Genomic DNA, 19,942 nt, shown 5'->3' with positions numbered 1-19,942 from the left:
CTCTTCTTTAAAACAAGAAAGTTTTGACTGCCTCTGTGTGAATTATGCTGAACTGGAGAAATTTTTTGTATCCGTACAAAAAGTATTGTTGGATGCAGACTGTGAATTATTGTAAAATGAGACGTTATTTATATCTCTTCTACAGTTACAATACTCTTGAGATTTAACTGTTCAACTGCTGTATGGGAAACATGCATCTCTAGTGGGTTTGTTTTTATGTGTGTTAAGATGGAAAGCAGCTAGTTGATATATTATGAAGTGAAATCCTGGTACTGGTTGTTGAGAGCTTGGAGGAAGAGAAAAGGCAGCTAAAAATTGCCTGGTTTTGTATATAATTGTAAGTTTTACCAGTTCAACTGCTGGAATTATATTTTCATTTTCTGTAAGGGCTTCATATTTAGTAGTATATGTATTTGTGTGTTTATTTATAAAGGACATACTATTACATTCCATATTTTTAAAAGGATTTTGTATCAAGATAAGTTGTATTTGGATGGTTTGGAGGGTTCCAGCTCCATGAAGACAGCTTGTGGAATTAAGATTTTGCATAGCCTGTATTGTATGTGTGTGTGAATGTGTATACATGTAAATTGTTCCTAGTAACGGAAGAAATCTACCAAGAAATAGCCAAGATTAGCTGTGTTCTTTGTTGCTGAAGTTGGGTGAGGGTGGTTTTGTTTCTACTCTTCAGGTTATTTAGGATTGTAAATAAACTAAAAAAGGCAAGTGAGGAAGGTCTGTGGCAAATGAGATCATCTTTTTAAACAGCACTTCCGAGTCACTTCTTTAAAGCGACCTTTAAAAACATGAATTATCCCAAACGCATTGTTCAGGCTATCTTCTAACTGTGAGCAAAAGATTAAACTCATTCCTTAACATTTTATATCAGACAGGCAGATCCACTGCAAATGAAGTAAAAAAGATCAAAACTGGAGGTAGAATAAGAATAATTTATCCAGCTAATGTGTACATGTGATTAGTTTTATCTCATAGACTGCAGGATAATACTGTTACTTTTTGTGAAACAAAGTTTTGTGGAAATCATTGCCTGCTGTGCAAGGAATGTGATTTTCTAGACAGAGTCACATAAATGTTTGTTGAATCTGTAAGTATCTACCTGCTACTTTATTTCTCTTTGAGAAAACTGAGTTTTATAAAATACATATTCAGGACTTGAAAAACCTCCCCCACTGCTTCCAAAATGTCAAAGCCAAGCACAGGGATTTAGCCATACAACTTCTATTGAAATTAATTGGATTTGTATGGCTAAATCCATGCAGTTCTTCTGAAAATATTATGGTCTCTTGTATATAAAATATAACAATATGTTCACAAACATGTTCTCACAAAGAATATTTGTGACAGAACAGTAAAACCAGGTTTAATTTATGTTTACAGATGAATAACTTTTGGTTTACTGTAAATGTAAGTTTCCTGCTGAAGTATACTGAGTGAATACTAAGCATGGGCTGTGCTTGCCTTAGGGCTTCATTTTTTTTAAACACATGAAGCATTTACATAGGAGTCTTCTGTACTTAACTCAGGAGGGGGAAGAGCATTTCTGACTCATTAATCCCTTTTTCTTTTAGTAAGTAACTGGGTCCTTCACATCATGCACTTGAGAAGTGTAAAATATACAAAGAAGTGGGAGGGACAAGCAAAATGATGCCTGGCTTGCTATAAGGTATAAATTCAAAATCTGTTTCTCTTTGCAAGAAGAAAAATAGCAAGGGGAAACAGGGCAGTACTAAATTTACTGCATGTGCTTGCATGATACGCAGGTTTGGGATAATTATTTTCTCTCTTGTTCAATAAAGTGAGTTGTTACCATGGTAGCATTCATATTGCACAATTTCTCTGTTATAAAATAAATTGAGAACAGTTTCAGAGACAGAAAAGTCTTTGTATGAACCTTTGTTCTGTTCTTTTCTCTCTTTTGTTTTCCTTTAGTGCAAAATTGTGTCATAGAAATGAGGTTGGGGTCTTAAAATTGTTCTTGAGATGCTGAAGTCTCGGTACACTTTCCAGATAAAAGTCAGTCGAGTACTAATGCTGTGTAGTGCTTCTTCAGGACAAGATGTGCAAAGGCAGACATAGCTTTGGGAGTTTAGTTTTGGACACTGGTTAAGTTGGAGGATATCTGCACTGCTACTTCCCACAATGTTAGTTCTAGTAATAAAATTTAATACAGCCATGAAGAGAGTGCAGGCTGCCAGGCACCTCCAGAGGAATAATGTGGATGCACTGATCCAATAACTAGCTCCTGGAAGTCATCACCTTGCCTGTGTTCTGTTTCTAATGTGTTGTCTTGGGCAAGCTGTATTGAGAACTTGCTGAAAAGCAAGTCTGTGGGCCTTCAGTGTGAGAGAGGGAAAGACCCTCATAGTAAGTATTTTCAACCAGAGCATAGTCTAGATGACATTTTGGTCTCTGCTGCTTCTCTTACTGAGGAATAGCAGATTGATAACACTTCTTGGTCAGTTGGTTCTTTGATGCCATTTTTTAAATGTTTATTGGCTTCAATGCAGATTCTGCTGTGGACATTTTTAAATAGGCTTGAGCAATACTTCTGTTTCTGCTTACTGAAAAGATTCCATAGGATAGCCACGGGAGCTGCTTACCCATTGTGTAAAGCTTATATGAAAGGCCTCCAAGAAGGCGGAAAAGCATTCAGGATGTAGGACAGATGATTGGAACGACATGTAGTTTTTCATCAAGCCCTAGTGGTGTCTTTGCCAAGTCATCACTGATTCCTCCTTTTTCTTCAGTTTTGTTTTTCTCCTTTGTTTTCTCACTTCAGTAGACAATAGCCCTATTAGTAGGAGGGTGACTGTCCTTCATCCATGAGATCAAATGGTCTGATTGGCTGCTTGATTCTTTCCTGCTTTTTTTTCACCTTTCCATTGATCTCTGTATGGATTTCTGAGAGTATGGTGATCAATACTGTACTTCGGGGGTGGTGGGGTTTAAGCCTTTTTATGGTGATTTAATTTTAATATTAAAACATCAGATTTATAGAAATTTTACAGAAATATTACAGAAAAGTCTTGACACAAGGGTTATTCAAAAAATACAGTTGCTATCTCAAAACATCAACTGCAGAAATGGAGACCTGAGAAATTGTTTCTTGTGTTCCACTTAAACTAAATCAGGGCACCTTTGTGTAGGTTCTTCTGTGCTTTTAATCCATTTCTGAATTACATAGAAATTGCCTTGTGTAGCACATTAGTATTTTAGACTCTGTTGCTCCACAAATATTTTGTGATGATGCAGAAGCCATATAGTCAGTATTTACTACCTACACAAATTTTAACTCAATGTATATAGCAAGATGTTTTGGGGAATCTAGGAAGGGGTTGTGTCTTCAGATGTTTTTGTCCACCTAAATGGTATTATCTTTGAATGCCGTGAAGTACTAATTGGCTGCATACTGTTACTAAGCAATGCTTCCCCTTTTGCAGATATTTAAATAGAATGCATACATAGTCACTGCTCCAAAGAGCAAAACAACCCTTGTGGATTTCTTGAAGTGCAATAGTACTTTATACAAAACTTTTCTCTCATTCCAGCCTGTTTCCTTCCCACATGTCATTTGCCTTCAAATACAGTGCAGTTAAATTCATTGACCAGCATTGCTGGTGAGTGTGCCAGCATGCCAGTTCACCAGTTCATTGGTTGCCTTGGTTAGCTGACAACTTTTTTAGCCAACGTGTATGTTTGCCCAACATTTAAGTGTCAGAAATTGTTCTTTTTCACGGTTAGAAAAGCTAAGTGATATATGGCATAACCAGCAAGATTTCACAGTTGTGTTAAAGGGTGGTGGAAAATGTATGAAAAAGTGTTATGTTTGAAGAATACTAAGTTTTTTCCTTTCCAATTAGTTGTGACAAATGAAGTTTCATGCTGGCAGATGATGTTACATGCTCTTTGCCTTATAAAACCAATAATAACTGAGTAAAAGGTAGAAAAATAGTATTTATGACCTCTTTGCAGGATCATCCATGCCAGATGCATAAAGATATTTATAGATACCTTTTGAAATTGCATCTAATGTATTTAATGGGTCATTGAATTTAAATGTCTGATATTTCATGACTTATTAATTCCTGGATGACTGAAAGCTTGACTTCCTGTAGAAAGACTGACAAAAATGGATGTTATAAATTTATAGTCCCTATTGTAGTGTACCTAAAAATATAGATTTTTTTTTTTTAAATAAAACCAAAATTTCTTACACTAGGTTACAACCATCAGCTTTGCGCTGCTATGATAGCATTTGTTTCATTGGTTTTCAAGCAACTAGAGGATTTGACTACCTGAGTGACAGTGGTTGTCCTGGTCTTTCTCTTGCTACTGGCAGGACCAAAATGCCATAGGTTTACTGATTCAGAACACAATATTCTTCTTGAGGGTAAATATTTGGTTTCCTGGCATGCTTGGGGAGGAGAGATTCCAGATCTGCCCATTTCCCACTGCAGAGTGGCTCTGCAGAGTTCTCTTTTCCCTTGTGCTGCATGGTGACAATCAGCCTGGAACTGTAACGTGCATTTATCCTTGGTGTTTTGTCTGTTCTGCTTAAGGGTACCTGGGGACAGCGATACAGGAATACGTTAAACGTAAATGTCCTTATTTTGTTAGGGAAGATTTTGCACAGAAGTGTAAACATTCCTCTCAGTTGCAGTTGTAACCGTTGTTTTGTCAAGGGTCCAACATCACATATGAAATCAAATTCTAGTTACCGTCTTAAAAATCTGATTTATTTTCATATATGTTCCCTTTTTGATGGCTTAAAACCTAGTGTGTCTCAGTGCCATATATACAGGTCTTGCTGAGAGCTAGACAGTATTGTTTCTAATTTCTTGGTGTTTATGTGCAGCCTTATAATGAATTTCTCTTGTGATTTGTGATCTTAATGCACCTAATCAGCACAGTCTTTTTAGTTCTTTGTAGTTTGACAGTACAAGAACAACATGAAATGTTGTATTTCAACAGGTTAGATCTGTATGTGTGTATAATTTTATTCCTAATTATTGAAGTCCCTGAAATGAAGATTACCGAGAGCCAGTTGTGTATGTTGGGAAATTTTTCTTCCTTACAATTTTATTATGCTCCTTCCTAAGCATCCTTTGCTGGTTCTTTAAGAGACACCATATTGGGCCAGGAGAGATCTTTGTTTTGTACCACTGTGATGTACTTCTGTATTTTAGTGTTTGATACATGTTGTTTCTATTATTATCTTTGTTACTATTTATTCCTGTTACGGAGCAACTAAAATGTGCAGAGGTATATGTACTCACAATGAATGTGGTGATGATTGCAGTCTTCTGCAGTGAAGAAGAAGCTACTCACTTCTTGTGAGTAGCTGAGATGCACCGTGGTACTGTGCAGAGTCTGTAAAGATTTGGTTTAGTAATCTCAAAGGTGCATTTATTATGTATCTTAAGTTGTCATTTTTCAGAGCAGACTCCCACTTCAGACTACAGGGTATTTTACTATTTGTCTAGCCTTGTGGTAAAAATGTTTGATTTTTATATTTCAGAAGTATTTGGGTCTGATGTTCCCTGGAGTTCTTGTTTTGCTTAAAAATTCTTAATATCTTATTTCTTTATACAATATTTGCATCAGTATTCTTTTAGCACTTAATTATCATAGTCACCCAAAAATAGACTGCCATTAAGACATGTTGAAAATCTTTTTCCTTCTTGGAGAAAGCAAGGTAGTTGAAGATGCTTCAACATCTGATTAAGAGAAATCTCCTGTAATTTCAGGATTTCTGCTCGTGGCATATGCAAAGTACTGATTTTAGTCCTCAGGACAGGTTAGAAATTCTGATTTCTTTTATTATTTTTGAACACAGTCATATTTGTGAACAAAACTGCATATGGCAGTAGAAGGCTAGCAGCTGTGTAAACAGTTCCGTATTTTACTCAGATAGCATTAAAAATTATAGGGCCTTCTGTAAATATATCAAGTTCTGTCAGTATCACAGATGCTTAGTAGTATTTTAAAGGTTACTTTTTTCTGTTTGTGATAGAACTTGTCTTGCAGTATCTAGAAATGCTACTATTGTGGAACAGAAGTGTTATAAATGAAGGACAAAAAAAAACCCAGTTGGGCATTTCCTGGATTTGGGAATTTGCAGTTATATACTTGGTCAGTTGCACAGAGGTTTACTTCTGGAAAAAATATTGTTTGTGTCCCTTCCTCACCTTCTAAACAGGGCTTGGAACCTGAGACCTCTGATGCAGAAATGAATCAGGGGCTGCCAGAAGGATACTTCTGTTGGCTAGATGTTGCCTATGCTTGAAAAATAGCCAGCCTTTGTCTGGTGTCCACTTTCTGAAGCTACCTGACTTAAGTAATCAAATTAACTGTAAACATCATTCCCCAAGTGTCTCTTTGACCATCTGTTACCATCTTTGCTTGCTCTGATTTTGAAGTATGAAGGCGAGTACTTTTGAATTATATATCTATAACTCCTATCTGTTGTCCTTCTACTTAAGAGTGCGTTTCCCAGGTTGTTGTGGGATAAGTTAGATGCACACACCTCCAACAGATTGCAAGTACATTCAAGCTGTGTTCTTGCATGTTTTGGAGGATCAGAATAAACTCCCTTGTGATCATTTCCAGGGGTCTTAACAAACTTCTGAAGGTATTTCCAAATACATCCTCAGGTACAGAAGATAATTTGATCCTCTCAGGAAAAATACCATGTTAAGCAAATTTCTGTCATGCCTTTCAGGGCATTATGGAATACTTTTGATCCTCAAAGTGAGAGAACTGACGCAGAAATACTGATTTATCCGTGCATCTCTCTGCAGAGGTTTCTATACTTTAGGGCTTTTTTTTTTTTAATTGATGAGGAGAGTGAGGCAAAGATTGTTGTGAAATGCCTTTTATTTTCTTTTTTCTCCATAGGCAACTTGATCAATGCTTAAGTAAATGTACTAAGAGAAAAACAGAGTTTTTTTCTAATTTTTATATTGAATAAAAATAAAGAAGAGAGAGCAAATTCATTAATACTTTGAAAGATTCCTTTAATAATAGTTCCAAAATGAATAAATCACTGACCGGCTTTTAAGAAGTGATGTTATTGTAACTGTGAGTGGGCAGGGCTAATCAGTGAAAATGCTTTTGAGAAGTCAAGCAGTTTTCCAGAAGACGGTGGGGGAAGCTGGATTTTCATAATCTTTTCTTCCTCCCTCCCCCCCCTTTTTTTTGTTTAAGACTGCAGACAGAGCATGGAGAAAATACAGTAATGAATAGTGAGAGAGCCCTTGCAAAAACCCAAGAGAAAGGGTAAAGGGGAACACAAAGTGGTAGGATGTAGAAGTGGATGCATTGTAACAACCACATTAAATCAGACCAGAAGTGGGCTTACCCACTGTTCTACTTCTTATAAGGCAGTAAAACTGTCTGACTACTTCTGATTAATACCAGTCATGCAGGAAAAATATAAGACTGGCAAGCAGAAAATGAGTTTAGTTTGGTCTACATTGCAGCTTCTTATTACCTGTGACTTAAATGCTTGCCACGGAGTTCATTGCATTTAGCAGCGTGCAGTTGTATTTCCTTCCATAAATCTGTCCAGTTGCTTTCTTAACTCCATAAAACCCTCTACCACCACACTGAGTTTTCAGTGGCAAAGTGTGTCACAGTTTAACCACAAATTTGGATAAATACCTCCTTCTGGGTTTCTTACTTGCTTTTTAAAATCGCCTTTCTAGTTTCCTGGATGTTGTTTCTGTGTCCCTGTTTAAAAAAACAACTATGGTGTTTTTTTGAAAATGGTTTTGTGAAGAGAAGATGTAAGGAGTGAAGATAATGAGAAAGTACAGAGGAGAGATGAAAGGATGTGGCCCTGATGAGTCAAGATTTACAGCTAGTTGGAGTCACTGAACAAAAAACCCCTAGAAGAGAAACCACTAATTGAAGAGAGTGGATTCCAATTTTAGACTATAAATTCTAGATCAAGGTGAGAAAGTGTCTCCTTGAAGGAAGAAAATATATTTGCTTCACTTGAGATTGAAGAGCCACAGGGAAGCCAATTGCAGGAGAATGTACTAGAAATAAAGCAGTTTTTCATAGGCAGAAAGGTGTTCTGTGGTCTGAAAGACAGGATGGAGTGGGATGGTGCAGAACAGGAGGAGGGGAAGAGGAAAAAAGCAGAAGATGCACATTTACCCCTTAAACAAATCTAGGAAATTGGCAATTGGTAGCACTTTCTGTCAAATATTATTTAGTATAAATGGAACACAAAAAGTAAGACTGAGTGGAATAAGGCAGAAGTGATGAGCACTGATTATACAGTGGGGAAAATACTGTATGACAATGACTACTGACCTTTGTGATAGAAACCAAAAGAATTTTGTAGTGTAAAATTCAATGTTGTATGCTTTGGTCTTAGTAAACTTTTCTGCTATGAAGATAGGCAAGAAATATTTTGAAGGTGGTGAGTATGATGCAAACCCAGGGGGTTTAACAGCATGAAAGTCAAGGTCATATACTTGAGGGTAAATAAATATTTCTTAAAACAGAAGGATCATCTTTTAGAAAGTGAAGGAAGTTTTGGCTGTCTTAACAAATGACTGAGCCATCAACATGATGAAGCTTTGAAAAAGCCAGAAGGGGTCGCGATGAAATTTAGTGCATTCATGAAAACGATGGCATGACATTATGGCTTCTGTGACACGGACTGATCTCAATCCAGTAAATTCTTTTATTATACTGAAGACTGAAAGCAGGCATGTTGCATGAGAATTCTTAGGGGAAAAAGTGATACAGATCTCCTTCCCTGCCAGGCTGTCAAGAGTGCTTCCTAGTAACAGCAAAACATCCCTTAAGTTGTGATAGAACAAACATTTTTAAATGCTTAAATGGGTATAAAAACGAAAGAAACCCTGTTAGCTTAAGTTACTTCACTTTTTCTAAAGGTAGCAGAAATAGTTTATTTCCTTTCCCACACACCCCCTGTCCTGTACCAATTAAACATTTAGTGAATATGGTGTTTTCACATCTGGAATTTGTCAATACATTTATGTCTTGAAAGTTTGTTCAAGTTAATAATTAGTGTGAAGTTCTGTTTGACCCAATCTGATGGAGTCTCCTGGTAAAGTGCTGTCGACCCATTGATGAGATACACAGAAATTACTTAAAAATTGGGGAGTGTGGTGTATACTACTACAGATAAAGAAACAGCGCACAAGGTCCTGGAGAGTCAACACAAGATAATGAGGGAATATTTATGTGACAGAAACCCAAAAGAAAAATAACTAATGGGACAACGAGAGACAGCAAATGCAAGCGTTCATAGAAGACAAAGGCTTGCAAAGCAGACTGGGTCACTGTGTCTGCCTGTAGTATCCTATAAGCCTACAAGTGTATTTGTTGCTAAAGTGAGGGGCTTTGAGTTGCATCTGTGGAGCAGCACCAAGGCTGTGGCTGAGGTATCCCTGTCTGGTGGTGTTGGTGGCTCTGTTAAATGTCAATAAAGTTTTGACTGCATTCCTAAGAGAGTTTAAAAAGAGTTGAATTAAATTAAGCTCAGAAAAAAAGGTAAAATACCTAGCTGGAGCGTGTAGTGATGAATTCTTTAACTGCGCCCTTCAAGGACATAAGCATTTGGAGAGGTGTCCCTTCTGTTGCAGTTTTCTCATGTATTAAAAGTCTCTCACAAAACCTAATTCAGAATGAAAAGCTGATTGTTAAAATCTAAGTGTTCAAAAAGTTTTCTTTTTAATAATTTTTGTAAAACCAATTTTGATGAATTGATGACTTAAATATTAAATTGTAATGTTCTATTGTTACCTTTCTGTATGAGCTTTTTTAACAAGCCTGACACACTGAGCATACTCCAGCTATAATTTTGATTGAAATAATTTTGAGCAGGTTTTTTTTTTTTTACACTCACTTGATTTACACTAGGGTCATTGAATTTAACTCCAGGAGACTACTGCAGTAGTCATTTTGACTGAAATGTGTTTTCTAAATGACATCTGCTTTTCAAACTGTCTTGTTGCATAGCAGTGGTTTTAGTGTGTGTGTGAATGTAACTCTTGGTGGGTTTCAGAGAAGTGCAGGAAGTTGCATGTTTGCTTTGAGAGCCAAGTGATGATGGTGGTGCAAAGCATTGGGGTACATACACATTTTAATATGACTGAAAGAACATGATACCATTGTCTGATGGTACAGAATAAGGAAAGTTCTCCATTTCTTGGTAGGTTTGAGGTTAAGGATCAAAAAGCTGTGGGTGAAAGTAAGGCAAACTGAAGAGTTATAATTAACATTGCATCTTGGGCAAGATAATTGAAGATTATAGACTGTGGAGATGAAAAATACCTTGCTGATCATCTAGTATGTCTCTGCCAGTTTTAAATTGGTCCTGCTAGCGTCTTTCATTAATATTTTTCTAGTCTGGTTTGAAATGTACCACTTGGTGAGATTTCAGTCACATCTCTGAGGAAGCAGCACTTTTTTTTTCTCCTCTTTTTTCCCCTCCCCTGACAGCATAATTTTTTCTGTTTAGTTTCATCCTATGGGTTTGGGATGTGCCACACAGTTTGTCCAGACTCTCTCCTGTGGTAGTTGTTGCTTACCCAAACTAACCATCTGTTTCCCTGTATCTCGGATCCTAATTCTGCTCGTTTTGCACCTCCATGGACATTTTCTGGCTTCTCATGGTGTCCTTGGGAAGAGCCTGGCCTTTCTCAGCAGACAGCCCTCACTTCTGGAATCCTTCTTGCTTCCACACAGCCATGTGCTGACAAAGCCGGTCTTTGTGTCTGCTCAGGGAATGATGCAAGGCCCATCTGTTAGTCCAAGCTGAGAGGCAAAAAGCAGCCTTTAAGGACGACTTGTGGGTTGCTTGTTTTTTCCAGAGGTTTCTGTGTCCATATTTGACCAGTATTATCTCCAGAAGGAGTCTGAGAGGTCATTATCTCCTAGCAGCAACTCTTTGTTGTACTTTTATGATTATTCTCACCTTGCATCCAAGATTTCAGCAGCAGGTTTCTCACACAAATACTTTTCTGAAAAGTTCAGTAATGGCTTATTTTTGATCATAGCAGTGACAACACCTTCACTTCTTTCAGATCATTAATTTTTCTTAAGATTTTCTTGTTTTTCCTGTAAAAAATTCCACATACTTATTAACTTTTGCTATTACTAAATCATTATCAGATCTAACTTTAATTTTATGAATAGCTTTAGAATATTTCTTCCAGCTGTAATCTTTTGTTCAAAAGATTCTCGCTAAATATCCTTTCTTATGTCACCCACACATTTTTTTTGGCTTGTTTCTGGTCTGGTTTTGCCAGATGTTTTTTCCCCAAGCTTTCATGATAATGAAGTGGAGCCACTGTACCCATGGTATTAAAAAAGAAAAAAAAGGGCTTTGAAAAGTTGTTGGGTTTTTTGGTAAGTTGGGTTGGTTTGGGGTTTTTCCTAAAAAGTGCAATTAGTTTGACAGCCTAATCATAATTTTCCCAGCTGTATTTCAAACTTCTGATGTATCTTCATTTAGGAACAAATTGTCTCCAAAGTTGAACTTTCAAAGTAGTAGCATTTTGAAGTGCTTAAGTTAATAGGTAGCACATGGACCTTAAGAGTTAAAAGAACAAAATCACATTAAAATCAAAGAGTTAAAATCACAGAATTGGTGATTTTTAAAGTTTTGCTGCAAATACAGTGTCTTAAACCCAGTTCATTCCACTGTATCCTGCTTTACTAGGTGAATGCCCCAAGTAGGCATGGAGACTGTTTATATAAATGCAATGAATTTAGATTAGGTGTTAGGAAAAAATTCTTCACTGTGAGGTGCTGGCACAGGTTGCCAGGAGAAGCTGTGGCTGCCCCATCCCTGCCAGTGTTCCAGGCCAGGTTGGACAGGGCTTGGAGCAGCCTGGTCTAGTGGAAGGTGCCCTTGCCTGTGGCAGGCAGGTTGGAACTGGATGAGCTGTAAGGTCCCTTCCAACCCAGATCATTCAGTGATACTATGAATTTTATGCAAAGTAGCTTAGCTCAAGAAGCGGTTGGAATGAAAATTAAATCCGGTTACGATTTAACTCCATAGATAGTTTTTTCTTCCTTCCTCTACTACCCCCATCCCAGTTACCTGTTAGATGTTCAGTGCAGAGCTGCCTTGTATCAGAGGGAGTTGAACCTTTGGTGTCCTAGAAAACTTCTTAACCATTTGGTCTAGGCAGTCGTCTTATTTTTCTTAATCAGGTCTAGACAGATAGGTTCAGCACAAAGTATTTGAGGAATTTGATAATTCCACATCAACCACATTTGGATCCTTTCTTCTAACAAAGCAATTTATTGCAAAAAACTGCATGTTGCCCAATTCAGTGGCTGGCTCATCAGGAGGAGAATCCTGCTATGTTGTATAAAGCAGAAAAAAATGAGCAAGTCATTTCTTCGGGTGACAGAGCTCCCTTGCTGGTTTGATTGTCCTTGAACCCGTTGAAAAAGCAAACAGAGCTCCAGGCTGCTGTCCTCTCAGCATGCAGGCTTCTGAGTTTGTCCTTTGGAGATCTCTGTCTTTCTCAATACCCAGGATAGGCATCTCTAACTAGGCTTTGAATTCTGTCCCAAAGACTCACAAGTTAGGTTTTCTAGTTTCTAACATTTGACTGTCTGTAAGGGAGCTGGTCCCTGTTTACTCCCGATAGATATATGTTCTTTCTCTTTGTCTCTACTGAGCATCCTTGGAGAGAAAATTGTTTATTACCTCCATCAGTTGAAAATGGCAGTTTTCTCTACATCAGTCTTTTTAGGCAATCTCAGGATCAGGACTAACTGGTTCAGCGCTCACTTCCCTGTAATGACATTTTTAATAAGCTAAATAAATAGAGGTTTTGTGAAAGAAGCAAAGGGTTACAGTTTGCTAAATAAGTTTGTGTTACTCTGATAATCAATAGCTTCATTTGTCTTGTAATATTGTATATTGAGTCTTTAATGTCTTGAGTCAAAAACATTAATGAAACTTGATGCTATTTCAGATTTATTGAGCTAGCCTTTAGTAAGGAATTTTACGTTGCCAACCTTGTATTACACACATAGCATTTGGTGCTAGTCAGAAAAGAAAGTGGTTACAGTTGATTGTTAAAGTATTGCTGGAGCGTTTGTAATGCAGCAGCAAGGTCACTTTTACATCCCACATAAAACTGAGATGGGTCCAACTCCAAACTACCTAGGCTTTTGTTGTGCTTATCAGGAGCTTTTAGGAGCCTCCTGCCATTCCTTCATTCGTGGTTTCTGAACATGGGGCCAGCTACAAGTATGTACTGCAGAAGTGATTCACGGTAATGGTGCACCAGGGTGTAAAATAGCAATTGTTATAGCAGACTACTCCAGACTGCTTCTTCACTGACTGAGTAACAACTTTGTTGAATGAAGACTGTAGATAAACGTGCTCTCAAATTCATGAGTATTTTAAGAAAATAATCACCTAACAAGTTTGAGGCTGATCCCAATTCTGTCACATGTTTGAAGTGATTCATGAACTGGATTTTGAGCCATTACCATGTACTGAATTCAGTTTTCTTAAATGCTGTAAATCATGTGATACTGTATAATGTAATTTATAGACTTGAATTAAGGAAATGGAATTTGTGAGGATGGGTAGGCCAGCGTTCCTTAACCAAACTAAAAGCTTTGCAGAATGATGACATCCAAACTATTTTTGCCTAATGCCATATAAAAGAAAGTTAAGCACAGGCTGTTACAAAATTGCCTCATTCTTTGTGACTATTTTTTTTCTGTTCTCCACAGGTAGGTATAATTTCTATATATTATGTCCACTTAAGGAAAAACTTTATTATTCCTAGCTTCTGCAAGCATTGTTGCAAATAGTGACCACGTTCACTTTCAGCAAAAGAGTGGGGTTATTACTCAGGGGGCTTTTTTATTGGTAGTGGTAAGAACTCGCAGCTGCTTTTTATAGCAGCGTGCTTCCTTGAAGATTTGAACTGACGCTTTATTCTTCAGAAATTCCTTACTATGCTGTTATCATTTCACAGAGGTAGGTCAGGGTTGGTTGGGGTTTTTTGAAAAGTAGAGCTGTGTGTGGTCAAATACCTGTTCTTCATAGAATGTAACCTCATTGCCTTGAATTGTCAGAGGCATCTATAGCAAAAGCCAGGGAAATTTTTTCTTGTTTCCTGCTTTTTACCTCTTTATTTCCCCTGGGAGCTGGGTTGATGTAAGGAGATGGTAGAATCACCATAGCGTTTTTTCCTAACTGAGGCAGAGCAGACTGCCTGCACTCAATGGTGACATCCCACAACTGCATTTTAGTGATACTACAGTTGTCATTTGAAAGAATGAAGATAGTGAGAAATATGCTGATATGTGGCTGTTTTGGTAAAATAGTCAAGACACTGTATGTGTGTTTGTAGGTAAATTTCTCTCCTTCCAGGCCCTGCTCTTTAAGCACACAATCTTCCAGCCTTTCCAACCTTCACATTCTCTTTTATCTGGACTAGAGTGGTAACATCCATCTGTTGAAAATGCAGTATGAGCTGGCACAGGAATATCCACCTTTGAGTCTGAAAGTTCAAGAGGAGGTCTTTGGCTACAAAGGAAGGAGAATCAAAGTCTCTCCTAGTTGTCAGGCAGAGATTTGGAAAATGTTCACCTCATGCCTATTATTCCCCTTCCCCACATTGCCTTTCTCTCTCTGATTAGAACTCCAGGGTTGATACAAAGGATGAAGGGTTTAGCCTGTGTGCACTCCCTGTGCAGAAAATGTAATGATGAAAATGTTCCTGGGTTTGCTAGGTGCAGAACTGTGTGAAAATCAGTGAGCAAGTATGGGTGACTTTCCAGTGAAATAGAGGAATGATGCCAGATGGAAAGGAAAAAAAAAAATAGTCACTGCTATTCATGCTAGCAAAAATGACTAACATTACTGGTGTTTCTTGTTCCTAGATCACCTCTCTTGTGACGCTCCAACTCTTATCTACAGTTGGCCATAATGACCAGCTTGATGGACCACGGTACAAATGTACTGTATCTCTGGACTTCATCAGAGCTGTTGCCCGGTGAGCTTATTAGAGTTTGTTTACTGTTGTATGTGCTGACTTGAAAGAGACTTCAGAACCAGTATTTGCTCAGTCTATAGCTCTCTGCAGACCAGAATAGAAATCTATGTCTGTTTTCTAAGTAAGAGTGAGTCGTCTTAGTTATGGGAAGTGTTGAACTTGAGGTAAGTTATAGTCCAGTCTTGGTTTGGAAAAGATTTATGTTACAGCAGCAGTATGTGTAACAGTAACACATTGTCTTCGTGCTTAATAAAGGTCAGGGACTTCATGCAAAAATACTACTCTAAAATGCCAGTCCATTTCATTACCAAAAGGCACATTATGGTACTTGAATCTGAAATGATATTTAGTTCTTAACAGTGTGTTGTACATACAATATAAAAGCTACACAGGTTGTAAGAATTCTTCCACATAGTCAATCTTATGTGATCTGTAGTTGATACAAACTGATTCAGTAAATGAATTGTAGGTACCTCAACAGCTCTGCTCATTCAGACCCTTCAGTTTTGGACTCTGAGAACTGTTCCAGGTCCATTAGGACAGGTGATAAATGACAGACAGAAATGCTTGCAATACATAGGCAACAGTGAAGCCTATGTCTCATTGTGTGAGGTAATACATAGGCAATAGTGAAGCCTATGTCTCATTGTGTGAGGTAATGCCAACAGCATAACCTCACACCTGTTGCTGCAGCCAGATTATTAGCAGATCTTGGATAAAGAGTCAATAGCCAGAACAGAGCTCAGAAATGACATGTTGCGAAAAGGAGGAGAAATGTTCCCAAGGCCAGTTCTTCTCTGTAATGTGGGATGTCAGAGGAACCTGTGGTGTAGACTGTATCCCATAACCTCAGTGCATGCGTTGCTCTTCTGAGCTGTTAAATGTCCAATAGCCTTGTCAGTATTCCCCACAGACGCCCTCATCTCAATTTGTGGTTGGTCAAGCTGTAGAATGAAACTTCATCTGGTTCAGGCCTTGCTCAACCATACTGCCAGGACCTCCACAACTTCACTATGTCTATTTACTATGCCCAGCAATAAAGTCATTAGTGAATGATGTCCTGGAAAAGCTCACTGGTACCAAGTACAGCAGACCATCTGCTCAGCAACATGAATCATTGTGTATACAAATGTCCCCAAGTTCTTGTCTTCTGTGACTCCAACAGTGAATACAGAGACCAGTTCATAAAATCTGTATTGACTGTGAAGATCCTTGAATTAAGATACATGAAATGATGTCCCTTTCTTTACAACTTTAACATCCGTAGAAATTTCACTGATTCCATTAAAGTTGCTGGGAAGTAGAGTTGGCCAGAAAACAAGACCAGAATTTGTGCTATGCAGCTCATACTTACCAGAGAGAGTAGTTTTTGGAGATGCTGTCACTTGAAACCTCAATGCACAGTATAGTGCTTTGGCTTGCTTTCCTTTAGGTCAGATGTATGTGTACATATACACGTATACATATGCACACAAACACGCATACATATATCCTGACAGACTTTTTCTACATGTTTTGAGGCAGAAAGCCTTTCTGTCCACCCACTCCAACCTCCAGGTAGTTTGGAAGTGTTTATATGCTGTCCAAATAGGGCCATTTAAATGACTTGACAGATTTTACAATTGGCCTGTTCTACTTCCCTCCTGTTGCCCTCTCTTTTTTTCTTTTTCTTGCTTTGTTCCTTTGTTGCACTTCTTTTAAGTATCTTTTCCAGCCCATAGTCATTGTTAAATCTTTAAGGACAATCCATAAAGGTTCAAGTTTTCACAAAGCCATAATAAATGCACTTCCCCCTTGTCTTGATAGGGCTAACAACAGGGTGAAGGCATGTTCTGTGCTTCAAGAAATTTCATTTTCTAGCTGTGCTATAGTCTTGCAGCTGCCTGTAGTTTTTAACCACCCATGGGAGAGGTTATATTTATTGAAGAGAAGGAACTAGTTTCAACCAAAAGACACATCAAATAAGCGGCCCATCTCCTTGATTCTTTTCTTCTCTGTTACTGTAGTAATACTGAAATAAGTTTGTTAGTGTTGTGGTTTAAGCCTTGCAAATCTTCAGATTCACTGAAATCCTCAGATACTTCAGCCTTGCTACTGTAGCATTATTTCCTAATGGAAGGCTGAAGAGTGCAAAGAGCAGAACAGAAAATGATGCTCTCTCCCTCCCCTCCCCACCCCCATTCAAGCTGTTCACATTGTCATTTTATTTTCTACATTTTTTAAGGAAAAGTGAAATTTGCATCATTACTGTTCCTTTTTTAAAGCCACCTGTTTTTGGAAAAGAGTAAAAAACTTCTGTCTCTTTCTGGTGGCTTTTAGTGTGATAATTGCTGGCCATGCACAGTCTGTCTTTCGTACCACAGAACCTCATGTCTGTCTCTATTCTGTTGCATATACTCAGTTTTCACAGAGGTATTTGCATGCTTTTTACCACATAGTTTTTTTACCAGCTTACTTCCCTTTTGGTAAACTAGCCGAAGGTAAGGTTAGACATTTCTTTGTTAGAAATTTTTAATTTGCTTTAAGAATTTCAGACCTAGGTTAATAAATCTTCTGTAGCTGAAGCAGGGATCTCTCAGTGTTTGTGGAAGGTAATAGATCTTTTCATATGGTCTCTAATGAACCCAGTTGTTATGACAGGACGGCCGTGTTTCATAGTTGATAAGGTCAGCATTTGTTAGTGTGTGTGGTTTTGTTTCTGTAGAAAGCCTTGTAAGTGAAAGCACTTTTCTTGAGTGACCCAATGTCATGTCAGTCTAACAGTGGAAGTTAATGTCTTTAATTTCATCACTGGATTATGAAGTAGACTTAAACACAGTGTTTCTTGTTATATCTTGGGGATTTCTAAACTTTTTCCTTACCCGGTATGATGTTTTATAGAAACTTTTTGAAAAGTGGGTTACAGGACGATGTGTGAACAGAGAATATTAAATGGTTGTAGTCTAGCAAATAAGGCATTCAGCTGGTTAAGCTCACTTTGCATTGTGAGTGGTTGTTTTTGCATCACTGAATACTTTTTAAAAAAAAACTTTTAATTTTATACTTGTCATTATATGCAGTAATTTGCGTTACTTATTCAAACAGTAAACCCCAAAGTCTGAGCATTAGATTGTAAAGCAGAATGAGTTTAGAGACAAAAAAATAATTATATGTTTTATTCTACTGCTGTTTCATTCTGGCTGCCATTAAAGTACTAAAGTATACATTAGACTCTTCTGTTAAGTGGCATTCTTGGATTTTTCAAATTTAGCTATGAACATGGGTCAACTGGTGTCAAGACTGAAAGAACGCAGACTACAAATGAGTACAGATGAAGGAGATATGTAGTACATGCTAGAACAGGTGGTTTGGAAGATGAACAAAACGTTCAGTAGCACAAAAGACTGCTGCTTTGCATCACCAAGTAGAGTATCATGTTTATCACATGAAAATATGATCTTATTAACTTTGATATATTTTTACTACTTAATGATTGAAATAAGAATCTTCAGTTTTTACTAGAAAGCTGCTTTATTTCTCTTTCAGTATCTTACAGAGTTTAGATAATCAGAAGACAGGTACTGTAAATAACACTAAGAGTTAAAAATTCATTCATCCTTGATTGCATTTCTTTTACGAATATTGCTTGACATCGATTGTTCAGAATGTTCTGTGTGTGCTGTCTCCACACAGGTTAACGTCTTAGCACTGTTAGGATGATTGCTCTAATATACTGTGTTTTTGTTTATAGGACCGTGAACTTCGATATAATAAAGTACTTGTACGATTTCTTGTGAAAACAAGCTTCACAGCCATATGGACTCTGTGACGATGACTAAGGCAAGCTGTGTTCATCTCTCTACTTAGCTGGCCAGAAAGAAGAGTATTTTGGCTCTTTTGGATTTGTCCAAACAGGTGCTGGCCCAGCATGGAACCTCATGAAAATACTCTGATTGGTCTGGGTGGATCTGAGCAGAGGACTATTTACCAGGGACCCTGGAGTATTTGGAAGCAATGTGTTAATTATAAACAGCAGGGTTTGAGCACAATCTGTTCTACTCTTAATGATGTTATCTTAACACTGAAATTGCCTGAAACCCATTTATTTAGGACTGCATTTTGCTCTATGAACTCTCCCCAGTGCTTTGAACATGGCAGCAGCCCTTGTTTGTATGCCCAGTCTTTTCACTTCCTCTCTGCAGGAATCTTTGCAATTGCCTGCCAAAGCAGCTTTTCCTGAGGCCACCATTTTAGGGGAGTGGAGTAGCAAAATATAATAAACGTAAGAACATACTTCAAATCAAGCTGGTGTAAATCCTTCTTTCTCTTCAGTTGTATGTCAGCAGATTTTTACACTGCTATATGGAGATCACAACCATTGGAAACTCCCAATTAATCACAATAGTATCTTTTTTCAGACCAGTCATAAATGCTGAATGTAAATCTGTTTTTACAAAGCTTTATATAAAAAGAAAACATTGATTCTTAGAATTCTGTTCCGATGTCAAACTTGAAAGGTTTTATTTTTGTTTAAACATTTTATAGTCCTTTTACGCTTATCCAGTTAATATTAAGGGATAATTACAATGCTATTTGGGATGAACATACTTTGATACACACTGTGTAATGACTTCTGTAAAGTATCTGCCCTGCGGAGGAGGATGACACAGCTGCCTTTCCATCAGAAAGGGAAAAGTTCAACAGGTGACTAAGTATTCCTGCAGCAGTTCCCCAAAAGAGGCAGAACAGTGAATAATCAGTGTGATTAACACAAAACTGCAGCTTTGGAAATACACGATAGAATAGACTACAGTTACATTTATCTCCAGTTTACATGTCGAGGATTCCCAGCCACCACTTCCTTTATGGGGTATTAAAATTCCCACGTCCATGTTGGGATTACGGTCTTATTGAATCTG

The 19,942-nt window shown here is 37.7% G+C and overlaps 1 protein-coding gene across 1 annotated transcript in view; it reads left to right on the top strand.

Annotated features, from left to right (window-relative positions):
• The window catches only part of ORC5 (origin recognition complex subunit 5), a 72,180-nt gene extending 52,853 nt beyond the window's left edge, over positions 1-19,327 (top strand). Inside the window, exons 14-15 of the mRNA XM_057417893.1 lie at positions 14,932-15,044; positions 18,775-19,327. Of these exons, the coding sequence (XP_057273876.1) occupies positions 14,932-15,044; positions 18,775-18,820 (159 nt within the window). The 3' untranslated portion in view covers positions 18,821-19,327. The remainder of the gene's footprint in view (positions 1-14,931; positions 15,045-18,774) is intronic.
• The last annotated feature ends 615 nt before the right edge of the window (positions 19,328-19,942 follow it).

Source organism: Pezoporus wallicus, unplaced genomic scaffold (genome assembly GCF_028554395.1).
Source record: "Pezoporus wallicus isolate ANWC-B61680 ecotype Strahan unplaced genomic scaffold, APGP_CSIRO_Pwel_v1 contig_5542, whole genome shotgun sequence".
NCBI lineage: Eukaryota > Metazoa > Chordata > Aves > Psittaciformes > Psittacidae > Pezoporus > Pezoporus wallicus.
Note: the sequence above shows the minus strand (reverse complement) of the source record. Positions and strands in the feature narration are given on the sequence as shown.